Source organism: Argopecten irradians, chromosome 3 (assembly GCF_041381155.1).
Source record: "Argopecten irradians isolate NY chromosome 3, Ai_NY, whole genome shotgun sequence".
NCBI classification, from domain to species: Eukaryota; Metazoa; Mollusca; class Bivalvia; order Pectinida; family Pectinidae; genus Argopecten; species Argopecten irradians.
Genome location: NC_091136.1, coordinates 43,841,498 through 43,866,299, shown reverse-complemented (window position 1 = coordinate 43,866,299; position 24,802 = coordinate 43,841,498). Strand labels below are relative to the sequence as shown.

General features: G+C 34.7%; 2 protein-coding genes across 2 annotated transcripts in view; one reads left to right on the top strand and one right to left on the bottom strand.

Annotated features, from left to right (window-relative positions):
• Positions 1–354: 354 nt before the first annotated feature.
• On the top strand, positions 355–10,545 carry LOC138318712 (T-complex protein 1 subunit delta-like). The gene is made up of 14 exons (XM_069261348.1): positions 355–587; positions 991–1,043; positions 1,895–1,984; positions 3,375–3,483; positions 3,852–3,994; positions 4,906–5,027; positions 5,392–5,527; positions 6,384–6,523; positions 7,745–7,841; positions 8,252–8,359; positions 8,866–8,996; positions 9,289–9,523; positions 9,830–9,943; positions 10,145–10,545. The coding sequence occupies exons 1-14, from the start codon at positions 488–490 to the stop codon at positions 10,160–10,162; spliced, it is 1,596 nt and encodes a 531-aa protein (XP_069117449.1). The 5' UTR covers positions 355–487; the 3' UTR covers positions 10,163–10,545.
• A 4,763-nt stretch (positions 10,546–15,308) lies between these two features.
• The window catches only part of LOC138318711 (centromere protein F-like), a 41,757-nt gene continuing 32,263 nt past the window's right edge, over positions 15,309–24,802 (bottom strand). The window contains exons 12-17 of the mRNA XM_069261347.1: positions 24,078–24,269; positions 23,278–23,631; positions 20,816–20,932; positions 20,535–20,676; positions 19,707–20,195; positions 15,309–19,073 (exon numbers count right to left, since the gene is read on the bottom strand). Coding sequence (XP_069117448.1) covers positions 18,859–19,073; positions 19,707–20,195; positions 20,535–20,676; positions 20,816–20,932; positions 23,278–23,631; positions 24,078–24,269 — 1,509 coding nt within the window. The 3' untranslated portion in view covers positions 15,309–18,858. The remainder of the gene's footprint in view (positions 19,074–19,706; positions 20,196–20,534; positions 20,677–20,815; positions 20,933–23,277; positions 23,632–24,077; positions 24,270–24,802) is intronic.

Below are 24,802 nucleotides of genomic sequence, written 5' to 3'. Positions count from 1 at the left end.
TTAGCCAGGGTATATACCAACAATTAATGAAATTAGTTCTGTTCAATAGCAGCACAGTAATGCGTTTTAGGCTTGCAAAATATCACTGGTTAAAGCCATTACATGAACCTTAACTCCGTCCTATATCAAGTGCACAGTGCTGTACATTATAGACTCATGTGTTATTTGGATTTAATTGTTCCGTGTAAAAAATCATGTGTTATGAATTATAAAATGTTTGCATCATATAAGCCTACATACATCGTTTCCATGCGTTTTGAAATTAAATAATGGCATTGTTTTTGTCTCGACAATCCAAACCGGGTTCGGGGAAGGCGTGCGATCGAATTCTCATAACATGTACGAAAGTCCTCGAGGAGTTCCGATATTTAGGCAGCCATATTGGTATCTTCTCGAATATTCAACGTGATTCATGTGGGGACCTGCCGTAGAAATCCATTAACATCCACGATTTTACGGCAAAAAAGGACTTTTTAAACCATCCATCATGCCACCGGCACCTAAAAGTAACCAGACAAGGAAGTCAGAATACAAGGATAAAGAAAAACCGACACAAATTCGCTTCAGCAACATCACTGCCGCAAAGGGTTGGTTTACAGACGATACATTTGTTTACATTGTTGTGATCGTGACAACAGATATTTCTGTCGTTTTAAAGAATAAAATGTATATGTATTCAATATATTAACAGGCTATTTAAGACAAACAGATATTATTTTATTAATTTCTTATGTTTTATGACGTTTCCATGGCGTTTTTTTTTAATTCGATGAAGTAGATCTTTAGTCGCTTCACTCACCAGAACATTCCTGACAGTTCTAGACATTTGTTGGTATGGAAATCATATGCGTTTAAAGTATTCATATCACCAATTTACTAAGTGATAAAGCATAATAAAATATCCAATATTCCAATTATAATGCATTTATTCAATAATTATTCATAATTTTCAATGCAGTAATAAAATGACAAATTATGTTCTATTATTAGCCGTTGCTGATGCTGTCCGAACAAGTCTTGGCCCTAGGGGCATGGACAAGATGGTAAGTTGATAACAGCACTTAATGAATAGAAATCATCCTGCCATTTAATCTTTAGTTCATACTGATTTAACCATTCATAATTATGTAGCAGCCAGACCAGGGCTCCAATCTGGAACTTCTGAACATTGGCTGTATGCTATACCAATTGGCGATTGCGCACTGATGATCAGGCCAGTCCTAACCCGCTTCTAATCTACTAGTCTTAATGTATAGATCTAACTCTGACAGATTATGATCATCACATGAGTCTTTAGAGGAATTGGGGTAGTCAAAAGGGTTATACAAACTTGTCTCATCCATATCTTATTTTCATAAGTGTTACAATTGTGTGAATACACCAATGGCAACTTGATGCAGAAGCATATCAAATTTAAAATTGATATGAATTCCTGCAAAGATGGGAAAGTATGAAAACAGACAATTTAGGATTGGAAAGTCACAGGCCTTGTACATATCATCTTCGATACTCCAGGGGTTCGACCACATGCGATCTCTACACCCCTGGACTATCTCCAAGTAAAACATTGTATCAACTCAACATTTGATTGTTTCATCAACATTGTGCATAAGGTTTTTCATGAGTTTTAGCCCATACAATCTTTTTATAAAATCATCTTTTATAATCTGTGTTTTTGTTCTTACTTGCCTTTTTCTTACCCTGGTCTTTTTGATGCAATTATTATCTGGATCATTGATACTGATGCATGACTTGTAGTTTGACCCTAAATGATCTTAGTTGTTGATAAATCTCTTAACAAACAAAATGTTTACGAGGTAACAAGTTTTAAAGTTTTTTTTTCCGAAAATTGAAAGCCATATCTTGTGTTCACATACTAAATGAAATTTTGCAGATCCAGGCCTCCAATGGGGATGTAACAATTACTAATGATGGAGCAACAATCCTGAAGCAGATGATGGTTCTTCACCCTGCAGCGAAAATGGTACATTTACTTAAGTGTTCAGCCCATCATTTGGCCTTAGAGAGTGAACTGTTCAAAAGACTACAGGTCTTTTGACAATCGTTACATATATTTCTTTATGCCTCTTTGGCACCAGCTTATATACAGTCAAAATTGCCTTAGCGACCTTCTGAATTCAGCGACCTTCTGTCTTAAACGACCTAAATTATTCCTCCCAGCGAAAATTGCTATATAATCTATCTGTATTAAACGACCGTCTGTCTTATGCGACAAGCGACCATACTTTTAGGATCCAACGACACTCGATGTTCTGTATTTAACGACCCAAATCACACATGCATTTGTCTTCTATTCATATATAAAGCCAAGCCAGTTAACTATCCTGTAGGGCTTCCAACCCAGCCCCATTAAGGCAAGACAAAAGAGCTATCCATATGGCTTGGTTATATACACAAGGTGTTCACTTTGACATAAATTAGCACTTATTCATGCATGAAGTCTCTCGGCTTCGGTACTGATGAGCGAAGCCGTCTGCATGTCTGAGCTGGATATTGCAAGGAAAATGTGCTATTTATTCACGATGCTTATGATGAAAATCAAGAATAATCACTTCCAAAACCAACTAAAATAATGATGAACAATGATTTACTCACAAAAGAACGACATGAATGTAGAAATACTGAAAATGTATCAGTGTAGCTAAGCATGATGGCAGCCATTTTGGGAGATAGTAACAGAGGAGTCGGAAATAGCTGATTTCCGGATTTTTTTTAAATTATTTTTTTCACACTATTTTTTTATCTATGAAATAAATGAATAAAATGATGAAAGAAAATTAAAAAAAACATTAAAAATTATTTTTATTTTTTTCTGCTTTTAAATACATTGTAATTCTGTAGCTAATTATGATATATAAGTGGTAGGCCTAAACAAATATTTGTTTTAGAAATTCTTAATCTTATTCATTAATAAAAACAGAAAGATAAATAAAAAATAAATAGATAATTGAAAAATAAAAGTGCCTAAAATTAAATACTGTACATAATTAAAAGATGTATTATATTATGTGATATATTATATATTTAATAATTTCCTATTATTGTGACTGTTTTTAGTACAACAAAACTGTCAAAACATGTCCCACAATATACATTGATACATGTATTTAATTGTTTCGAAAGGGGTGATTCAATTAAGAGACCAACTGTCATATGTGACCTATTTTTCAATCTCCTTTGGAAGGTCTCTTAAAACAATTTTGACTGTAACTTGTCATAGTAACCATTTGTATCAAAACAAATCTGAATATCATTTTCTGTAACTATACATCCTAGATGTATAAAATTAAACAATAGAAATACATGGATATACAAAGATAACTTTATATGTAACTATGGATAACCTTTTTCAGCTTGTGGAGTTGTCCAAGGCCCAGGATGTCGAGGCTGGAGATGGAACTACAACAGTTGTAGTTATAGCTGGAAGCCTTTTAGATGCCTGCTCAAAACTATTGGCAAAGGGTAGGAACATATCTGATACCTTGTACAGACATTGTGGAGAGTTTTTGTGTGGACTTTCTTGAGCCAATTATTTTATTCCTTTCTTATCTGAGAAAACTTCTCCTTATGCTTAAAATTTTGAATTTGCTGAACATTTTGTCGTGAGCTGTACAAATTAGAAAGACCATGAAAATTAACATTTATTTTGGATATAAAATTTTAGAAACTTTTTGTAGTTTTTACCCCTCATTATCCTTTCAACTTGCAGTTATTCTTAACTTAAAAGGTAAATAGGCTTATTCAGAAATAGGTGAATAAATTCAATAGTTGTTTCAAGCAAAAAAAAAATTACCACTTGAATGTTTGTAAATTGTATGCTTGTGTTACAGGAATTCACCCAACCAGTATATCAGAAGCATTCCAGAAAGCCTCAGCAAAGTCTGTGGAGATCTTGGAGAGCATTGTAAAACCACTCGAATTATCTGATCGTGAATCTCTTCTAAAGAGTGCATCTACCTCTCTAAACTCCAAGGTATACCTATACATTTACCATTGATTGGGATAGTTGGGATCGGGTTATATTTAGGTAAAAAAAAATACAAACGAAAAACCAAATAACAAAAAAAAAAAAAAAATTAATGACGTCAATATCATAATATTGCTGAGATTGTCTCAATTTTGATTCGTATTAAAAGGGGATCACATCAGTTTTAAAACAGCATTTGGAAATATATACTGTTTTGGGTTTACCGAAAATTGGATTGTTGATTTGTGAAATCAGAAACTAGATATATCTAGAGGTATCAAACTAGAATATTACACAGAGCACAAGGAAACACCAAAATAAAACCACCCTATGTTTTACCACTCTGCCAACATATCTTAATATGCTGTAACTTAGGATGATAATAATTGTGTAATACATCAAATGATCTTGTGTATAGTAATAAGGGCTGAATCAATATATCGATATACCGATATGTATCGATTTTCAGTAGTGTATCGAATACCAATATGCAAACATGTTTTGTATATCCTAGTATCGTTTTTACAACTTAACCTACTGTTTTCATTATAGAAAGAGGAAATTTCAAACAAAATTTATTCTAAAACATTATTCAAGTCAGAGCATTTCGATCAAAGGGAAGTGTTTAAAGCATCTGTATCACCTAAATGGATTAGAAATGCCTTTTCATAACTAAGAATACAAATTGACAGAAATTAATTAACACAGATGTTAACTCGATGAATTTGAAAAAGAGGTCCACTGTATCGTCAATATGTATCATGTATTGTTTCAGTGTATTGTAAATACGTATCATATCGTTTTAGACCTTCCAATACCCAACCCTAATAGTAATTGTCATTTCAAAGAAACCAGGATAAGTTTGATAGTTTGACTGAAAATCTTTCAGTATAATTAAGTGTTTATCTGTGTTTCAGGTAGTATCCCAGTACTCTGGAATTCTGTCTCCCATTGCTGTAGATGCAGTGTTGAAAGTCATTAACCCATCAACAGCCACCAATGTGGATCTCCGAGACATCAAAGTAGTCAAAAAAATTGGGCAAGCATTTCCATGTGGATTTTATTCAAAATAATCTTTATTTTGCTAAGTTAACTTCCAAAAACTTGAGTGAATTTTTTTTATTTGGATAAAGGGGAAATATTTTTAAGAACAAATTTCCAACTTCATCTTCATTGTGAGATAGCATTTTGTCACAAAGTATATCCCAGATAAAAAGTATGTGTAAATATGCAGCAATGTTCGGTTATTTATAAGGGAAACAAAGAATAAACTTTGCATTCAATGTTGAGTGTTTCAAAGTGAATCATGTTTTACTCTAAAATGGTTGTCTTTATTCGTTTGAGAAAGAAAGAAAAACAGTTTGGTTTGAGAAATTAAGAATGATTTTGTTGTGCTGTTACAGTGGAACTATTGAAGATACCGAGTTGATTGAAGGTTTAGTGTTTAACCAAAAAAGTGCTGGAACAGGTGGTCCTAACAGAGTGGAAAAGGCCAAGGTTGGCCTGATACAGTTCTGTGTATCTCCTCCCAAAACTGATGTAAGTTTAAATAAAACTGGTAGCAATCGGACACAAGAAATAACAAGTCATCACATAACTTAAAAAACTACATAGATTTGTAAAGTTAGGTTCTATCTAAGTTAATAGAGAATTTGTCTGGTCACTAGTCTAACACAAACATATCTATCAACATGGCAGACTCCAGTTGATATTTCCCTCAGAAAGAATGAATTATCGGTCATTTTTGTAGTGCCACCATTATGGGTAAAAACTGATCATGTTAATGACGGTGTGTGGCTTGGTTGTGCCATGTGTAATGTATTATGAAGTCGCAGTACTATTTACCCTGTTTGTGCTATCCTTTCCCTATCTGACAAAGAACCTTGCCATTGACCCTACACAGAACCGATTTTAACGTGTAAAGTATTTGGAGGAATTAGTTGTGTTGAAGCATTCCCACAGTACTGTCTTCACATGAACATGTTTATACATAAACTTTAGTAGATATGTACAACAATATGAGCAACATGATAACTCTTGCTACGTTAATCTGGGCCTAAACCTTTAATAAGATGTAGTCTTATTTCCCTAAAACACCTAGCAGATAACCTTGTTATTAAAAAGTATGGGACAAACATAACTTCAGTGAAATGCACCAGCTAGGCTTCCTGTGCACCAGCTAGGCTTCCTGACAAACATAACTTCAGTGAATTGCACCAGCTAGGCTTCCTGACAAACATAACTTTAGTGAATTGCACCAGCTAGGCTTCCTGTGTGCTTTTGATTAGATAATTACTGAATTTTTTTCAAAATGAGACTTCCAAGAATCAACACCCTGGACCCAGTATCACAGAGCAGTATAACTTAAAAAATTTTACTTATTGCTTCTTTGCAGATGGACAACTCGGTAGTAGTGTCTGATTACTCTCAGATGGACAGAGTGTTAAGAGAGGAAAGACAGTATATCCTAGACATAGTCAAGAAGATTAAAAAAGCTGGCTGTAATGTTCTCCTAATCCAGAAATCCGTGTTAAGGTAAGTCTAGGCACCAAGTGGTTGTGTCCTTTCAATTTATACTCGATGTGAAGATGTTAATCATTAAAAGGAAACATATTTGTAATAGGAAACCCTTAATATATGTTGAAAGTTCTGTATTGGAAATTAGTATTTGATATTAAACTGTAAATGATTGTATTCAACACAATAATTTGTCCTGATATTATAATACGAATACTCTGACTTAAGTGATTAGATTTTTATCCCCCGCGAAACGCGTTTGCGGGGGATATTGATTTGGGCTCTGTCCGTCCGTCCGTGCGTGCGTCCGTCCGTCCGTCCGTCCGAGTATCGTTTCCGGGCTATAACTCCTAAACCGTTCAACTTGGCTACACGAAACTTTCTGTACATGTTAGGCTAGTGCTCTAGTTGTGCCTTTTGCTAATGGGAACCTTTCATTTTCGATACTTTTTCTGTTACCATGGAAACTTATTCAAAAATACCATATTATTAAAGTTTCCTTTCTATTCCGGGCTATAACTCGAAAACCGTTCAACTTGGCTACACGAAACTTTCTGTACATGTTAGGCTAGTGCTCTAGTTGTGCCTTTTTCTAATGGGAACCTTCCATTTTCAATACTTTTTCTGTTACCATGGAAACTTATTAAAAAATACCATATTATTAAAGTTTCCTTTCTATTCCGGGCTATAACTCGAAAACCGTTCAACTTGGCTACACGAAACTTTCTGTACATGTTAGGCTAGTGCTCTAGTTGTGCCTTTTTCTAATGGGAACCTTCCATTTTCAATACTTTTTCTGTTACCATGGAAACTTATTAAAAAATACCATATTATTAAAGTTTCCTTTCTATTCCGGGCTATAACTCGAAAACCGTTCAACTTGGCTACACGAAACTTTCTGTACATGTTAGGCTAGTGCTCTAGTTGTGCCTTTTGCTAATGGGAACCTTTCATTTTCGATACTTTTTCTGTTACCATGGAAACTTATTCAAAAATACCATATTATTAAAGTTTCCTTTCTATTCCGGGCTATAACACGAAAACTGTTCAATTTGGCTACACGAAACTTTCTGTACATGTTAGGCTAGTGCTCTAGTTGTGCCTTTTTCTAATGGGAACCTTCCATTTTCAATACTTTTTCTGTTACCATGGAAATTTATTAAAAAATACAACTGGGCGCGGGGGATAATGCCAAGCTTTGCGGCTCCTTGTCTTCTTATTAATTGATTTGAATTTCAGAGATGCTGTTAGTGATTTAGCTCTTCATTTCTTTGCCAAGATGAAAATTATGGTCATTAAAGATATTGAAAGAGACGATGTTGAATTTGTCTGCAAGGTAAGTTTTAGTTATGTAATAAAGGTTCAATATCTGAACTTAAAATAATGAAAAGGACAGGAAACTGGTATTGTCAGAACACTAATGTGAGCCATTTGAGATTACAAAGTGTGTATATAAAAGTAAGATATGTGAAGCTTTTTCACTTAGATTTGCATCTATGTAATACTGTATAAAATGCTAAAAAAATGTTCTTAGAGGAAAATTACTGCAAGATGTTAACAGTTACATTGCTGGTTGCTTGTTCATTCAAATATGATTCATTCTACAATTTGGACGGTTTTAATTTTTGTTTATAAAGTTGAAGAGTTTCTTTTGCCATTTGAAAAGTAAGATAAGTAAAAAAAAATTGTAATGATTTTTCTTTTGTATACAAATACATTTAATATTAGGATGACTATGTTATTTAGGGATTGGGATGCCGACCCATTGCTAGTTTGGATCATTTTATACCAGAAAATCTCGGATCTGCAGATTTGTTTGAGGAAATTCAAACTGGACCAAGCAAGATTGTCAAGGTATGCAATAAGTACATGGTATATCTAAACAAACAAACACGAGGAGAAAAAAAAGAACTGTTAAGTGCCTATACACTGCCTATACACTGTCAAAACTCCAAAGTTTGTAAAAAGTGTATTCATTTCAACAGAACAGATTAAAGGATTAAAGTGAGTTATGGTATATCATGGTGTCCAATCTCAGTTTTGTGACATGTTATAGATAGACATTGTCTTCGAAGGATTTTTCTAAACTGCTGAATAGAATTTATCTAAATTCAATAACATGTGGTTGTAAGGAGAAAGGATTCTGAATTGTACAATTAAAAGACAGAACTTGATGTAACTAAAGGGATAAAATCAATTATATTTTTTCTGTGATATTATCATGTAAATCACATTCTGACAGAAGCATTAGTGTTGTTATAAATAAAAATTTAGAAACAAAGTTTATTATTTATACTCTTTCCATATTGAGACATTTTGCCTCAAAACTTCTATGATGGTTTCATGAACTTTATCAACAGGTCACAGGTATCCCTATTCAAGGAAAGACAATGACCGTCTTAATCAGAGGATCAAACAAGCTGGTCTTAGAGGAAGCTGATCGGTCAATCCATGACGCCCTCTGTGTGATCCGCTGTCTTGTAAAAAAGAAGTAGGCATGGTTTTCATTATTTAAAATTACATCGGTTATTTTAAAACATTTCAACTTCATATGATATGCTATTAATAAAACATTTCAACTTGGTATGATAATCATATGTTATTAATAAAACAGTTAATAATTTGCAAATTATTAATTTTGATTTATAAGTCCTTACGAAGATTTTAACAATGTGTATATTATCAAAAGAAAGCACATTTGTAAATGCTTTATGAATTTTTCACAGCAAATGAATATTTATATACAGTCAATCTGATGTACACCTTACTGTTTGTCGTTACAGGGCTCTGATAGCTGGAGGTGGTGCCCCTGAGACTGAGTTATCTCTCCAGCTGATGGACCATGCCAACTCCCTAACAGGTGTAGAACAGTACTGCTTCAGGGCTTTTGCAGAGGCCCTTGAGGTAATACCCTATACCCTGGCTGAAAATGCTGGACTTAACCCCATCGCCACAGTGACAGAGCTGAGGAACAGACATGCCAAAGGAGAGAAAACAGCTGGTATTAATGTCCGCAAGGTAGGTCTTCCTTAAACAGCCTTAGCAAAGGATAGAAGTAGGAATTAGACAAAAATGTAGGTGGTGCTTTCACAGCTGCTGTTTCTTTTGATAAATATGTCAACATTAAACTTCACACAAGCTTTCCTTTAATACCAAAAGTGCTTGCTTTTTATGTCTGTAAATCGAAGGTCAACGTTACTATTACTATAATTTTGTTTCTGTACAGCTTGTGAAAACTTATATAATAATTTCTCAAACTTCAACTGTTCATCATTTTGATTTTTTTTTTCATATTTCAAATCATTATGACATTTTTTTTTTCAGGGAGCAATTACCAACATTTTAGAGGAAAATGTAGTGCAGCCTCTTCTTGTGTCTACTAGTGCTATCCACTTGGCATCAGAAACCGTTAGGAGCATCATGAAAATTGACGATATTGTAAGTAAGACCCGACAACCACCTTTGTTCATGTGACGAATGTTAAATCAAACATATTGAATAAACTATTTTAAGTGTAAATGATTTTGGTATTGAAAACAAATGAGCCATGTTTTTATTTGATCCTTGAAAACATTCCCTACTACATAGACATACCATACATAAAAAGGTTCTAATTAAATATTTTTGTCATCGTTGCAGGTAAACTGTGTACGTTAAATTATTGAGAAGTTACCAGAGAAGTATCCCCCTGCATCAAAGAGGTTTCCGTTTGAACAAAGTATGAGTGACAATGACAGTCTGTTGTTGGACAATTAACACGTGAGCATGTGGAGTGTGAGAACTGAAGCTTGCCCTTGTTAATGGCATTATACAAAGTTACTACACATTTTGTGGATACAATTTAGGACTCTGCAATATGCTGAAGGTGGACTTCATTTTACCATATTTAACGGAATCATCCAATGCTGATATTGCTATGTAATTAAACCGTTTGGTGTTCTCTTGTCATCAAATATTCATATTTATGTGAAACTGCGTGATAATATATGTGCTAAACAATCCTTTTGATAAGAAGTAAAAATTAAAAAATTGAGATATCACTTGAATGTTTTGTCATTTATAAATAAACCTATTACGTATTAGTTATGTGCCCTCGAAGGTAGGTATCAATGGAAACATCCATTTTTTGTGAGCAAAAATGACTTTGTTTTCTTTGAAACATCAGATACATCTATGCTGACAACCATGTTTGAACAATCTATACCTACCAGCAAGGACAGATAACTCTGTTTGTTTGTTTGAGTTTTACGGCCCATCGTGAACTAAGGTCATTTAGGGCCAAACTACAAGTCAGGCATTAATATCAGGATAAAAGATCAGGGTAAGAAAAGGCAAGTAATGACTAAAACACAGATTGTAAACGTTTATTTGATAAAAAAGGTTTGCATGGGATAAAATAGTTTTGGCTAAAACACATGAGAAAACTCATGCACAATGTTGATCATAAAATGTTGAGTTGATACGATGTATGATGATGTTCATATTTTGCTTAAAATACCGATCTCTTTGAGATAATTGAAAATACGATTATGTCTCACGGCATGAAACAAAGTGTACATGTCGGAGATATAGTATTTATCTCATATGTGTTTAAAATCAATACAATGCAATAAAACACGCTCCACTGTGAGAGGAGAATCACATGCATGGCATGTAGGAGGATCCTTCCCTCTCAATAGATAGGAATGTGTAAAATATGTGTGTCCAGTTCGGAGCCGAGAGAGAACAACTTCCTCTCTGCGGTCTCTCCGACTGGACAGTTTAGGATTAAGTGTAGGTTGAATTTTAAACAGTTTATTGTTGGTTTCGGTAGACCACCTTTGTTGCCAATGGTGTTTGATGGCTGACTAAATTGTTTCAAATCTGTTTGTGCTAGGCGAAGAGCAGTCTTAGCTGCTTTATCGGCCTGTTCATTCCCCTTTATACCCACATGACTGGGAATCCAGAGATAAGTAATTTGAGTTTTAGAAGATAATCGAAATGTTCGGATTAAAAGATTTTGGATTAGAGTATTTCTAGGGCTTCTTGATTTCACAGCCTGAAGAACCGAAAGAGAGTCTGAACAGATGATTGCCTTTTCAATGCGGTGTTCTTCGATGTGGTCAAGAGCCAGACCGATAGCACAAGCTTCCGCAGAAAAAATGGAGGCAACATCTGGAAGTCGGATAGAGGAACAGTGATTAGATGTACAGCATGCTGCCGCAACATTATCACCATCTTTTGATCCGTCAGTGTAGATCTGAGCATGATCAGGGAAATCCCTGATGCATTCCCAAAAGGAGGATTTGTGTTCTTCAGGTAATGCACTGGACTTTGCCCTCTCATGAAAAGATAAATTGATATCAGGTGTTTGAATGAGCCATGGCGGTATATCCGATACGGTGTACTCGTCAATGGTGTCGAAATTTATATTTAGTTCCTGCAAAAACTTTGAAATTCTGATGCCAAATGTTGGTATAAGCTTTTAATTTTGTGTAAATATTTCTTGATGTTGTGAATTGAATACAGGGTTAAATGCGGGATTTTTTGGGTTGGATTTCAGTTGAGCAGCATACTGTAAGGATAATTTCTTTCGTCGATCGTCTAGAGATGGCTCATTAGCTTCCACATGGAGACTCTTCACAGGTGTTGTTCGAAAAGCTCCAAGTGCGAGACGCAGTCCCTGATTCTGTATAGGGTCAAGCATCTGTAGATAGGAGCTGCGAGCCGATCCATAGACAATAGAGCCGTAGTCAAGTTTTGATCTAATAAGTGCCCCATAGATATGTAGAAGCATTTCACGGTCTGCACCCCAATCAGAATGGGAAAGAACTCGTACAATGTTCAGCGCCTTCGAGCACTTATCCTTCAGATGTTTGATATGTGGAACAAAGGACAGTTTCGAATCAACTATTAGTCCAAGAAATTTAGTTTGTTCAACTACTGGAATTTTAATTCCATTGAGTGTGAGGTCAGGATCATTGTGTGGTTTTCGTTTTTGACAGAAGTGCATACAGACATTTCTTGAAAATCTTAAGCCATTTTCGTCAGCTCAATTATGTAATTTGCCTAAACATTGTTGTAGTTGTCGTTCTATAGTGTGCATGCTTTTTGATCTGTAACAGATCAAGAAATCATCCACAAACAGAGACCCTTCCGTAGATTGACCAAGACATTTAGTTATGCTGTTAATTTTTAATCCAAAAAGTGTGACAGACAGGATACCACCCTGAGGGATGCCCATCTCCTGTGTTTCTGTTTTTGAATACGTTGAACCCATTCGAACTTTGAAATGCCTGTCAGATATAAAATTTGAAATAAACTTTGGCAAATTACCATGTATACCGATATCATGGAGATCGTTCATGATTCCATATTACCAAGTTGTGTCGTATGCCTTTTCAAGGTCAAAGAATACGGCCACAAGATGTTCTTTCTTGGCAAATGCTTCTCGTATAAATGTTTCTAGTCTAACTAAGTGGTCTACCGTTCCCCTGCGGTTTCTAAAGCCGCTTTGCAAAGGACTTAAAATATTGTTTGATTCCAGGAACCAAACTAATCTAGTATTTATCATACGTTCTAGAGTTTTACAAATACAACTCGTCAATGAAATAGGACGATAGTTATTGGCATCAGTAGCATCTTTCCCGGGCTTCGGAAGGGGTATAATGGTGATTCCTTCCAAGACTCGGGAATTTTGCCAGAAGAGTAAACTTGATTAAATATAGTTAAAAGACATTTTAGTGAAGAGTCTGATAATTGTTTTAAAAACATATATGGAATTTCGTCTGGTCCAGCTGCCGAGTCCTTTGATTTCTCAAGGGACTCGAGCAATTCTGGTATCTCGAAAGGCCTATTGTAACTTTCACTATTGGAGGATTTAAAATTAAGACGTCTCTTTTCCTTTTCTTTTTTAAATTTTTTAAATTTTTTGGAATGATTTTTGACAGATGAATTTTTAGCAAAATTTTTGGCAAAGGCGTCAGCTATTACGGATTTTGAGGAAAATATTTTATTTTTGTTAATGAGGTGGGAGGATGGTGTTGCTTTTCTTTTCCCACTGATTTTACCAATCATTTCCCAAACTTTCTTCGAAGATGTATTGGAATTAATTTTTGAGACGTACTCTTTCCGAGTACTTTTCTTGTCGGATTTGATAGACCTTCGAGCTTTTGCTCTCCAAATTTTAAAATTGTTATAGTTTGAGACGGTTGGCGAAGCCAAGTACCGCCTCAGAGCGGAATTTCTACCAGATCTATTGATAAATGAATCATTTGAGACGAAACTTTGTAGGTTTTGGCACGGATTTTGGTATGGTTTTTGTAGCGATAGAAGTGAGCGCTTCTGTGAAAATTTTAATGGGGTCATCGAGGTTCAAAAATTTATCCTCGATGAGCTTCTCTGCGCACAAATTTTTGAATTGAACCCAGTCCGCCTTATGTAGATTCCAACGAGGAATAGGCTCCTCAAGTTTTGGTGACCCTATGTTTTTAAGTATAAATGGAAAGTGATCGCTCCAAACTTTGGCTATGTAAAGGTCTGCAGATCTTTACACTGTGTAAGGATAGTGAATTCCTCTTGATTTGCTGATTGCCAAAGTGGTTCTTACAGTGCAGTACTACTTCAGTGTAGAATCGGAACACCATACCAAATTTGACAAGTGAATGTAAAGTGTAGAGATATAAGATGCATTCTGAGTGCAATCGACAGTAACAGCATAATACAAGTTTTCAAATGGCAACAATAATACAAATCTGTACAACAAAACTGTTGGGTTGAAATTGAAAATCCTTGTAAGATGTTATTAATAGTGCCAATATCGTAAAATTAATCAAATATTTCTGAATTGGTCTATCAATGTCACAAAAAGCCAACTTTATTTGGTGATGGTATTGTTGGTTTTGTTCTTAATGCATTACAATATGACTGTAAACTCAACTATACTAGTATATTCTTGCAAAAACCACTTCAATCACGAGTCTGTTGTGTTTAGTCCACGAATTAGGTTTTAGTTCCACTAGTGGGATTAAACTGAAACTTCAAATTTGACATTTGTTTTCGGGTGAGGCTGCCATTTGTTTTGAAATTTTTTTTTGTGGTAAAATGGATTGAAAACAGGCAAGCATATTTCAAATTATCAAATTCAATAGGACTCCATCTATCATCTTGTGTGTGGATTGTCAAAATCAAAGATGGCTGCTGATTAGCCATGTTTGTTCACAAAATGCAATTTGCAGAACCGTAGCAACCAAGAGGAAACTGAAATTTCTTTGATTCTTTCAGTACTTGAGAAATTGTAAAAACAAACTTCAACTGTCAAAATACGAGACGATGGTCTTGTCTCTGTCTGTACTGTACCTCACATGTAACTCGCAGGTGGTTGGCCTCATTGTAAGTCAGAGGACATTGATATGGCTCCATGAAATGCTTTACAGAACTAGAACCTACATATGAAATTTGAGAAAAAGCGGTGTTGCTATCAAAATCTAAGACAGTGTTCTGTTGTTCTGATTGGTTTCAAAATGCAACATGCACAACTAGCTATTGGGCCTAAGGGGAGCCTGCATATAAAAGCAGGAGACATATTCCTTCAGTAGTTCCAGAGAAAATGTGGTAACAAGAATTGTTAACGGATGGACCAGAGACGAAAGACAATTCAAACACAATATCTCACCAGTCATCCAATTTTGGCGAGACAGGAGATCTCCAAGTATTAGATATGAGTTAAGTAAACCTTGTGTTTGACTTCCATCCTTTTAAGTTGAAATTCTCCTGTCTCACACACAATTGGAGTATTAAACATTTATCAATGAAAATTAAAACATCTGTTTCTATTATTTATTGATTTCTGATATGATGTATTTCTTTCTCCAGAAACCAAACATTTATACGTCATGCATTCCTTTGCTTCTTCTCACAACATACACACTTTCTCTATGCACTTAAGATTATGTAAGTAGACAGTTTAGAAAAAGTTAGGACATCAAAGTAGAAATAGACAGTAATACATATTCTGACACTGGTAACTATAATTTTCTAAATAAATATTTGGAAAGTAGCTTTCCTGTATAACTGACTTCAGGATTAAGTATATACTTTTCTGCATCAAAAGTGGGAAAAAAGAAGACTCGTTCCACTAACTACTCACAACACAAAGGCCGTTTTCGTTTATTCGGAACAACCGGTTCGACCGTTAGTAAAAGTCATTATTTCAAGTATAAATCCTGACGGACATGCAGTTTATAATACAGGCCAGTGAGGGCTTTGTCAAGGCTCGTCTGAAAACAATATAAAATCACCAGGTCCGTCTTTAATTCATAAACAAACGACTAGGTCCAACCAGTTAAACCGCATAATCAAAAAAGGCCATAGACTATTAAAGTTATAAGTATACAACAAACACTGGCATGTAACAAAATCTTAAATAACACGAAACAATTTTCTAGGACAAATACTGGCACATTACTATCGTAAAACACCATTTGCACATGTTGAAAAATATATCAATTTCATACCCATTTTGTAAAACACCAGAAGTAATGTATTCACAAAGTTACTCAAATGTGTTATTCAATATACTATCCATACTTTGCTATTTGTGTACAATTTTTGTTTAATACATGTATCGGTATAGAATAATGCTGCAGTCAAAACAGAGATAATGCTTTGTAACACATTTAAAATGGTTCTACTGTGACAAAACATACAGCAAGGGACCTGATTATGTGATTTGTAGTCAACTGTGGCAGTAACAGTCTATTCATGACAAAAGAATAAATAAGCCCGCTTCAAATTTCACAGATAGTTTTCTAATAAATTGGCTTAAAAAGTAACAAATAATGATTTAATACTAGATATAATACAACATAGCTAAAGTTAATGATCTAGTGGAAATACAAAAAATTTGTTTTCAACATTTGGCCTGTACCCCTGCACTCTCAAATACATACCAATTATCATTGAAAAAGGGGAGTTATCACTGAAGAACCCATTAATATCAGGCTGGACTAAATAGAATATTGTTAAATAAACAAAATCCTAGAAATGTGTAAAAAGTTATTGCAGATTTCAGTACAATTCAGACTCTTGGATATTCTACCTTTGCAAACTTAATTTTCTACATTATTATTTTAATGTAAGAATATTGTGCTAGGTCACTTGTATACCAGTCAAGAGAATTTTCATAGACTGAAGTTGTAGAATTCTGTAGAATAACAATATTGCTATAAAATACAAAACAACTTTACTTCCTATTTTAGATTAGGTTTACATGATAATATCCATTTTTTTCTTCAAACAATCCTCAATGTATTCAATAATAATAAAACATCTATTATAGAAGAGAAGCTAAAGTTCATGAAGGTACAGTCTGTATTAAAATATTAAGGACAAAAATTCATTTCAGGTTTATAGCCGTGACTCATTTCAACATTTTCACATACATGTATATTGCCTTGTAATAAAAGTTTCTGTAACAATAACTACATGTACATATTCATGTACCAGGGTCTTCAAAAATTTACAAAACAATCGGGTATTGGACTTCTTTTTCATGACATGTTAACAAATGTTCTACATACAAGAAACCTATTGTACAAGATATACACTGATCAAAATCTCTTTGATAAGAAAATGTCTATGTACACTTCTACATAATACACCATACATGTTTGCAAGAGCATAATCATTCAAATTAATTAAATATGATGGAAACTTTTTGACATTGATATTTTAAACAAGTTATAATCTACAACTAAAATCTCTTTCAGCAGAGTTACCGTGCAGGACACCATACTGTTGACAAACGTACTTGTCTAGCCGCGCCGTGATCAGTGCGGCTGATACAGATAGCTTCAGCACTGCACGGGAAAGTGGTGTACTAGACGATCACCGCATAGTTTAAATATAGAACAACGCAATACAAACGCGTCGCTGACACTCACATGTTCGCGGTAAACTCTACTCCAACGGACGACGAACTGATGAAAAAACAAGACAACGACTAATTGAACTATACACAAACGGTAAGACATACAACAAATGAGCGAATTAACTGGATTAATGAGATGCGGATGTCAAAAGATAGAGAAAAACAGTTTATCGCATGAGGATCTGTCAACGAATACGTGAATTTTCCTACCAGAGAATTTTCGTGCCGGGGAAATTTTGTACCGTAAAAAACATACACAAATGATAAACTTACATGATATATTGTTATTAATGCTGTGGATGTAAGGAGTTATTCTATGAATTACAAGGAAGATTTCTTTTCCTTACGGTAGCTTTTCAGACATCGCAGCCGTCAGTGCTTGGTAGTAATTACATATTGTACAACGTATCTATCTGTAGTCTAAAAACAAATTCTAGTAGAATCTAGTACATTTTCTGGTGAACCATGATTTAAAAAATCATACAAAATGCCATTTATTTTAGAAATATGTCTAAAAAATTCTAAATAGCTGGGTCACTGGTCGGTTCAGAAACCACGCCACCTTGTCAATCACCTGTATTACTGACACGTGTGGTTAGAGCTAGCCAGCCAATGATATTTACCTATAGTAACGGGGGAGGGGCCATACACTTCCATGTCTGTCAATTATACCTAACTGACTGATTGATCAAAGGGACAGCCACGTGCACGGGAGCATGTCAGTAGACGACTGGTTTTTTATCGGTGCACCAAAAAACGAAATATGTATGTTGAATTTATATATCATTAAGATCATCCTGTTTGATAATAATCCTCTCAGGGTGACATTTCCACAATACCACGCAAGTTAAAATATCTGCCAGTACTGGGTAAATTATAAATTATTTCTGATGTGCTACATGTAAATGCAACCATGATTATATGAGGCAAAAATAGAAGAAAAAAATAGCGATATAAACAGCGCTGTTAAACAATATTTATTCGTATATTAGTTATATTTAAATATATGATTTACTTGTAATAAAACAAAAATTAACGCATGTTTTCTTGACAAAAACCCACCTGTTTTTTCTCAATCTTCTTTGTCTAGTGAATTTCTGTTTGAAAGTTATTTTCTACAGGTTACAGACTTGTTTTTCAAAAAACAGAAAGGCTTTGGCACAAGCAATCAGTTACTAAGAAAGACATTTTGTGCGATACCAGGGGCTTAGATCTACTATATACGTTGATGGTGATATCTTCATTCACGAGTGTCACTGCGCTTCCGGTAATCCCGCATGCTCGGATACTACAAACAACACGATCTAAATTTAGCACAATCACACCAGTCACTGTATCAGCTACCTGTGTCAGCCGCACTGATCATGGCGCGGCTAGACAAGTACGTTTGTCAACAGTATAGTGTCCCGCGCGGTAAATAAAACAAATGATTTCACTAAAAACATTATTGCATTTTACAGTCTTGATTATCTGCTTCTGTTGTATTAGAATTTTGAGTGTCTGTTTTACGTAGATGTTTACGCATTTCTGGTGATTTGCGTAAACTGAGCACTCTTTTGGCTTGTCCAACCTTCTTAGTTAGATCCTCTGTCGATGGGTGTGACAGCTTACTAGGGCTGTTGGTAATCGTACTCAGAGGTTTCTTGTTAAGTTGCAAATCTGAAAGGCAGAAAATATTACATAATTTTTTTTTTTTAATTTTAGAGACAAGACCGTTCACTTTCTCATTTAATATTATCACCAGTCTTAATTTACAGTATATATATGATATATTTAAACCTGTTAGAGTTATTTGGGATTGACCCTTTTAAGGAAGAAAGTACAATGTATGTGAATCTAAAAATTCTAACTGATTGAAAAACAAACCAATTGAGAATAAGGTCTAAGTCTAGTCAGATCACATAATAGTCAAGGACTTACATGTAATAATACATGTAATTTACTAGTGATGGGATGATGAATATTAGCTCTACATGTAGATACAACTTTAAACAATTGTGAAAGCTCTTATATCATAACTATTAAATGCTAAATATTCAAGTCATTAATTTAAACTATAGTATACATGTATACAGTTCTTAAAAACATGTGATTTCAACGTCTGAATGAGTGGCCAGCTCAGTTATACAGAACAGCCACTTTGACCAATTGTAAAAGTAAATATTCTGTAGATTTTGATACATCACATCCATAATTATATATATATATGTGTGTGTGTGTGAACAAATATGGTTAAACCCAGAAAAGTTAAAGAAAGTGACTTAGGAGAAAAAGCTAAGCCTGTTACCATACCTGCTGCGCTTTTCACCTTCTTTGTCACCACCTCATCCCGAGTCTCCACTTCGAGTTTGCGTTTTTCCTGACTCCTTGTTAGTCTGGGAATTGTGGATTTTTCTGTAGATAATTTTGAACTCATTGCTCTCGTGACCGGAGAAGATGATATTTTACTGGGTGACTTTTTATCTGCTTGATGTTTTTGCACTTGTAACATAGTTCTTGACTTAATATCTTTAGGCAAGTTTTGTGAAAGTTTGGTAGAGGAAGATCTTAATTTAGGAGACACTTTTCCCACCTGAGGTTCAGATTTTGATAAAGTAACAGTTGGCACACCCAAGTTCTTTGAATTTACTGGACGGCGTGGTTCAGGTTTCACTACTGTAAAGTTTGTAGGTTCAATGTTTATAGATGGCACCTGCTTACTTGTCATACTTTCATTTTTGGACACATCAGAAACCTGGGAAGTTGTTTTCTGTTCTGTCTTCTTCATATTCAGTATTTTACCTAAAACAAACAAATTTTTAAAATATTAATTTTCAAATGTATCACACTTTTTCACACATTTTCAAACAATTAAGAAGAAATAAAGCATGAAGTGATATTGAATATACATTTGCATTTTAATTAGTACAAATTTCAACTTTGAAAGTTTATGTATGTAATACAGAAATAATGGAGTCATTGTTCCTAAAATGATAGAGGGTGAGAATGTCTAGGGAACCTTCTGGATCATGACAGGTGATCAACATGTGATCTAGTGTCTGAGACCACTGCACCCTCTAGCCTTAACATATCCAAACATTTATATATACAACCAGCATATCTAGCAATGTAAGTACATACTTAGGTTGGTGACTTTGGTATTTAGTGAGGCGTTTTGCTGCTTTAGGGAATTCCTTTCGGACAGTGCCTGCAGTAGATCTGCCTGATATTTGTCCCTCTCCTCCATAGCAGTCTTTAATTTATCCTCCGAACCATTGTTATCCTAAAACATACAAACAAATCCAGTTTAACTGGTCAAGATTTTTTGATCAGTTTAGGAAAATGAAAATTATAATTACTATGATTAAAAGAATGTGATTTTAGTTGTCATAAATGACATTACATTTCAGTAAATTACTCACCGATGTGGATTCAGGCTCCTTATTGCTTCGTAGTTGTTTGAGCTTGAGTGAGCGAGCTTTTTCTGCTGATAGTTCAGTCTGTAGCTGAGAGCATCGACTCTCCCACTTCTTCATCACCTAGTAACATTTACAGAGTTATCTCAGAGGCAGATATAACAATCACAACAAGGATACTTCATTTGTGTGCTTGTATAAATGCAAAACAACAAGGAGCCGCAAAGCTTGGCATTATCCCCCGCGCCCAGTTGTGTATGAAAGCTCAAACATAAAATAAATAAAGCTCATTGTAACTAAGAGTTTAAATTTTGATATTGTCATCCATGTAGGTTTAACTATTTGAACAGAGCTTAGTAAATTGTCCTTGAATAAATTCATACAACAATATATCCGCTCTCCAGTAACATGACATTTAAAAGTAACAGAAAAAGTATCGAAAATGAAAGGTTCCCATTACCAAAAGGCACAACTAGAGCACTAGCCTAACATGTACAGAAAGTTGAATGGTTTCGATTATAGCCCGGAATAGAAAGGAAACTTTAATAATATGGTATTTTTTAATAAATTTCCATGGTAACAGAAAAAGTATTGAAAATGGAAGGTTCCCATTAGAAAAAGGCACAACTAGAGCACTAGCCTAACATGTACAGAAAGTTTCGTGTAGCCAAGTTGAACGGTTTTCGAGTTATAGCCCGGAATAGAAAGGAAACTTTAATAATATAGTATTTTTGAATAAGTTTCCATGGTAACAGAAAAAGTATCGAAAATGAAAGGTTCCCATTAGCAAAAGGCACAACTAGAGCACTAGCCTAACATGTACAGAAAGTTTCGTGTAGCCAAGTTGAACGGTTTTCGAGTTATAGCCCGGAATAGAAAGGAAACTTTAATAATATGGTATTTTTTAATAAGTTTCCATGGTAACAGAAAAAGTATTGAAAATGAAAGGTTCCCATTAGAAAAAGGCACAACTAGAGCACTAGCCTAACATGTACAGAAAGTTTCGTGTAGCCAAGTTGAACGGTTTTCGAGTTATAGCCCGGAATAGAAAGGAAACTTTAATAATATGGTATTTTTGAATAAGTTTCCATGGTAACAGAAAAAGTATCGAAAATGAAAGGTTCCCATTAGCAAAAGGCACAACTAGAGCACTAGCCTAACATGTACAGAAAGTTTCGTGTAGCCAAGTTGAACGGTTTAGGAGTTATAGCCCGGAAACGATACTGGGACGGACGGACGGACGGACGCACGGACGGACGGACAGAGCCCAAATCAATATCCCCCGCAAACGCGTTTCGCGGGGGATAAAAATACTGTCTGTCAGAGAAAACTAAAATTTAAGTCTAAAAGATACAAGGCCAATATGTCAATGATAGAGTCGATAAGCTAATGATATTTTTTAAGGATATGTGACTCATGCAAGCTAATCCAAGCTTGAATGAAACACAAGATCCCAGAGGGATCTTGATGCCCACCAAAGAATGATCTATATCTGAAAAATGACAGAGGGGATCTTTTCTCTCCTTTTCAAACTTTAATAATCAAAATCAAAGATGGCAGTCCGTCAGCCATCTTGTTGACCAATCATTCCCAAAATGCAATATGCACAAATTGGCCAAACCTGAACTATCAAAATCCAAGATGGCAGACTATCGGCAATCTTGTTGACTGATCCTTCCCAAAATGCAATATGCACAACTAAAGCCCTAGGGGAACCTACAGATGAAATTCGAGACAGACCCTTCAGTACTTTCTGAGAAATAGCTGTAACAAAATTCAACTACCAAATTCCAAGATGGCAGCCGGTCGGTCCCAAAATGCAATACATAATGTATGCACAACTGGGGCACTGGAGGAACATATATATGAAATTTGAAACATATCCATTCAGTACTTTCTGAAACTTAACTATCTGACTGATCAGTCCCAAAATACAATATGAACAACTAGGGTCCAAGAGGAACCTACATATCAAATGGGTAAAAGATCCCTTTAGTACTTTCTGAGAATAGCGGTGACAAGAATTGTTAACGTACACACGGACGAAAGGAGGATGGACCATGGAAAGAAAGTCAATTTGAATAGCTCACCATCTGATGATGGTGGGATAAAAAAAAAAAAAAAAAAAATTGAAAATCAAGATCAAGGCTAAATATTTTGAATAAACATGATAGCCATTCATCTAAACTTCCTACAAGTTAAATTGGTAAGACAATCAAAGAAAAAATTTAATGTGTATTTCCATTACTGAATGAAGAAATATCTCAAGGTATCACAAAGGATACTAATCTCTGGATGCCCAGATTTCCTAGAAGTCATAATAATGATTTTGGCATTGACCTTGGTAACCTGAAGCACAATAGTATTTTTCTAGGGTTGTCACTGGTTAACTGGTAACAAATATCTGTACTGTTTTAGGCAGACAGTGCAGAACTGATTGAACTTATGTAAATAAAACAATGTCATACCTTGACAAGTTTCTCCTCCTCATCAGACTGTGTTTGTATTTTGCTCTTGAGCTCAGCTATCTTTCTTTCTGCCATATCCAGAGCCCCTTGTAGGTTGTCACTACCCTGGCCTCCCACAGCCTGTGTTTCAAGATCTGTGATAGTCAGACGAAGCTGCTGAAGCTCCGATTCATACTGCTCCTTCATTCTGTCTGTTGTCATGGAGTGGTCTCCCATCATCCTTTCTATTTCCTCCGTATGACAGGAAGTGAGCCTCTCTACCTCAGCCTTGTGGGAAGAATTCATCTCCTCAATTCTGGAGTCCTTTTCAGAGAGATCAGCAGTGATGGTGTGAAACCTTTTTGTAAATTCCTCCTGAAACATTAATGTTATACTCATGTTTATTTTACTTCTTACAAATCACATTTAGTTAAACCAATTTATCAATAAAAGCTCAACAGATATATACGTATTATATGTGTAAATACAGGATTCCTTGCAGATAATACATATTTTAAAGATTTATTGTAAGATTTTATGCAATCACATAAAAAACAGAAAACATTTTTACAAATGTTATAAAAAGAGAGGAACATTGTAGTCTGTGGCTATCATAAATAAATTGAACGCTGCTACAGCATCAAATGTATTCTGATCAACTGTATTTTACAGTGTACTTGTTAATTTTGTCCTTTATTTGTTTGGAATTTAACGTTTTAAGACAGTTCTTTTTCCAATTTTAATTGTTTTTGGAAGATTGATCACTTTATCTGATGTTGATATTATCTTCTATTTATACAATGTTTACTATGTATACATACTTTAATGACTTCCAGCGTAGCATTGGTTTGTTCGTATTTGGTGAGTGAGGTTTTGGTTGAGGCAAGCTCCGCCTGTACTGCACATAGCTTGTTGTCTAACTCTGCCTGTTTTGTCTCCTTGATTGCCAGATCCTTCTGAGCCTCTTCTGCTTCCTTCTCCTTATCACGGCGTTCTCTAATCACATCATCCACCTATTCATGAACAGAATGCATCTTCCAATATAGTTTCTAATTGTTTAAGAAATATCAAATTTAAAGTCAGGATAAATATTATGTTTTATAAATCATAAGTACACATAATATATGGAATATTAAGTTCATAGAAATGATTTTGATTTTACTAATTTATTTTGGCCTTTTATTTCGGATTATTAATATACTAGTTTTTATTCCGTTTTTACCTCATTATGATTTAGTTCACTCCATCCAGGTTTCAATTACAGAAAATTAATTTTTGATGAAATGCTCTATTAATTTAGACACATGTATTTTTTGAAAGATTTACCCCCTAATTTTTCTCTCTCACCCTATGACACATCAATTAGAGGTTTTGTTAAGTTACTGCAAACTAACTGTCTTCTGCATCTGATTTACCGGGTATTTTTGTGAATTTCGCGATCAAGGTGAATTCGCCTAAGTCATTGTGAATTATATTGTCAACAGTTTTTGCATATTTCAATTAAAAGGTATTTCCATTCAATTTTGAATCTGCATAAAAAAATTGG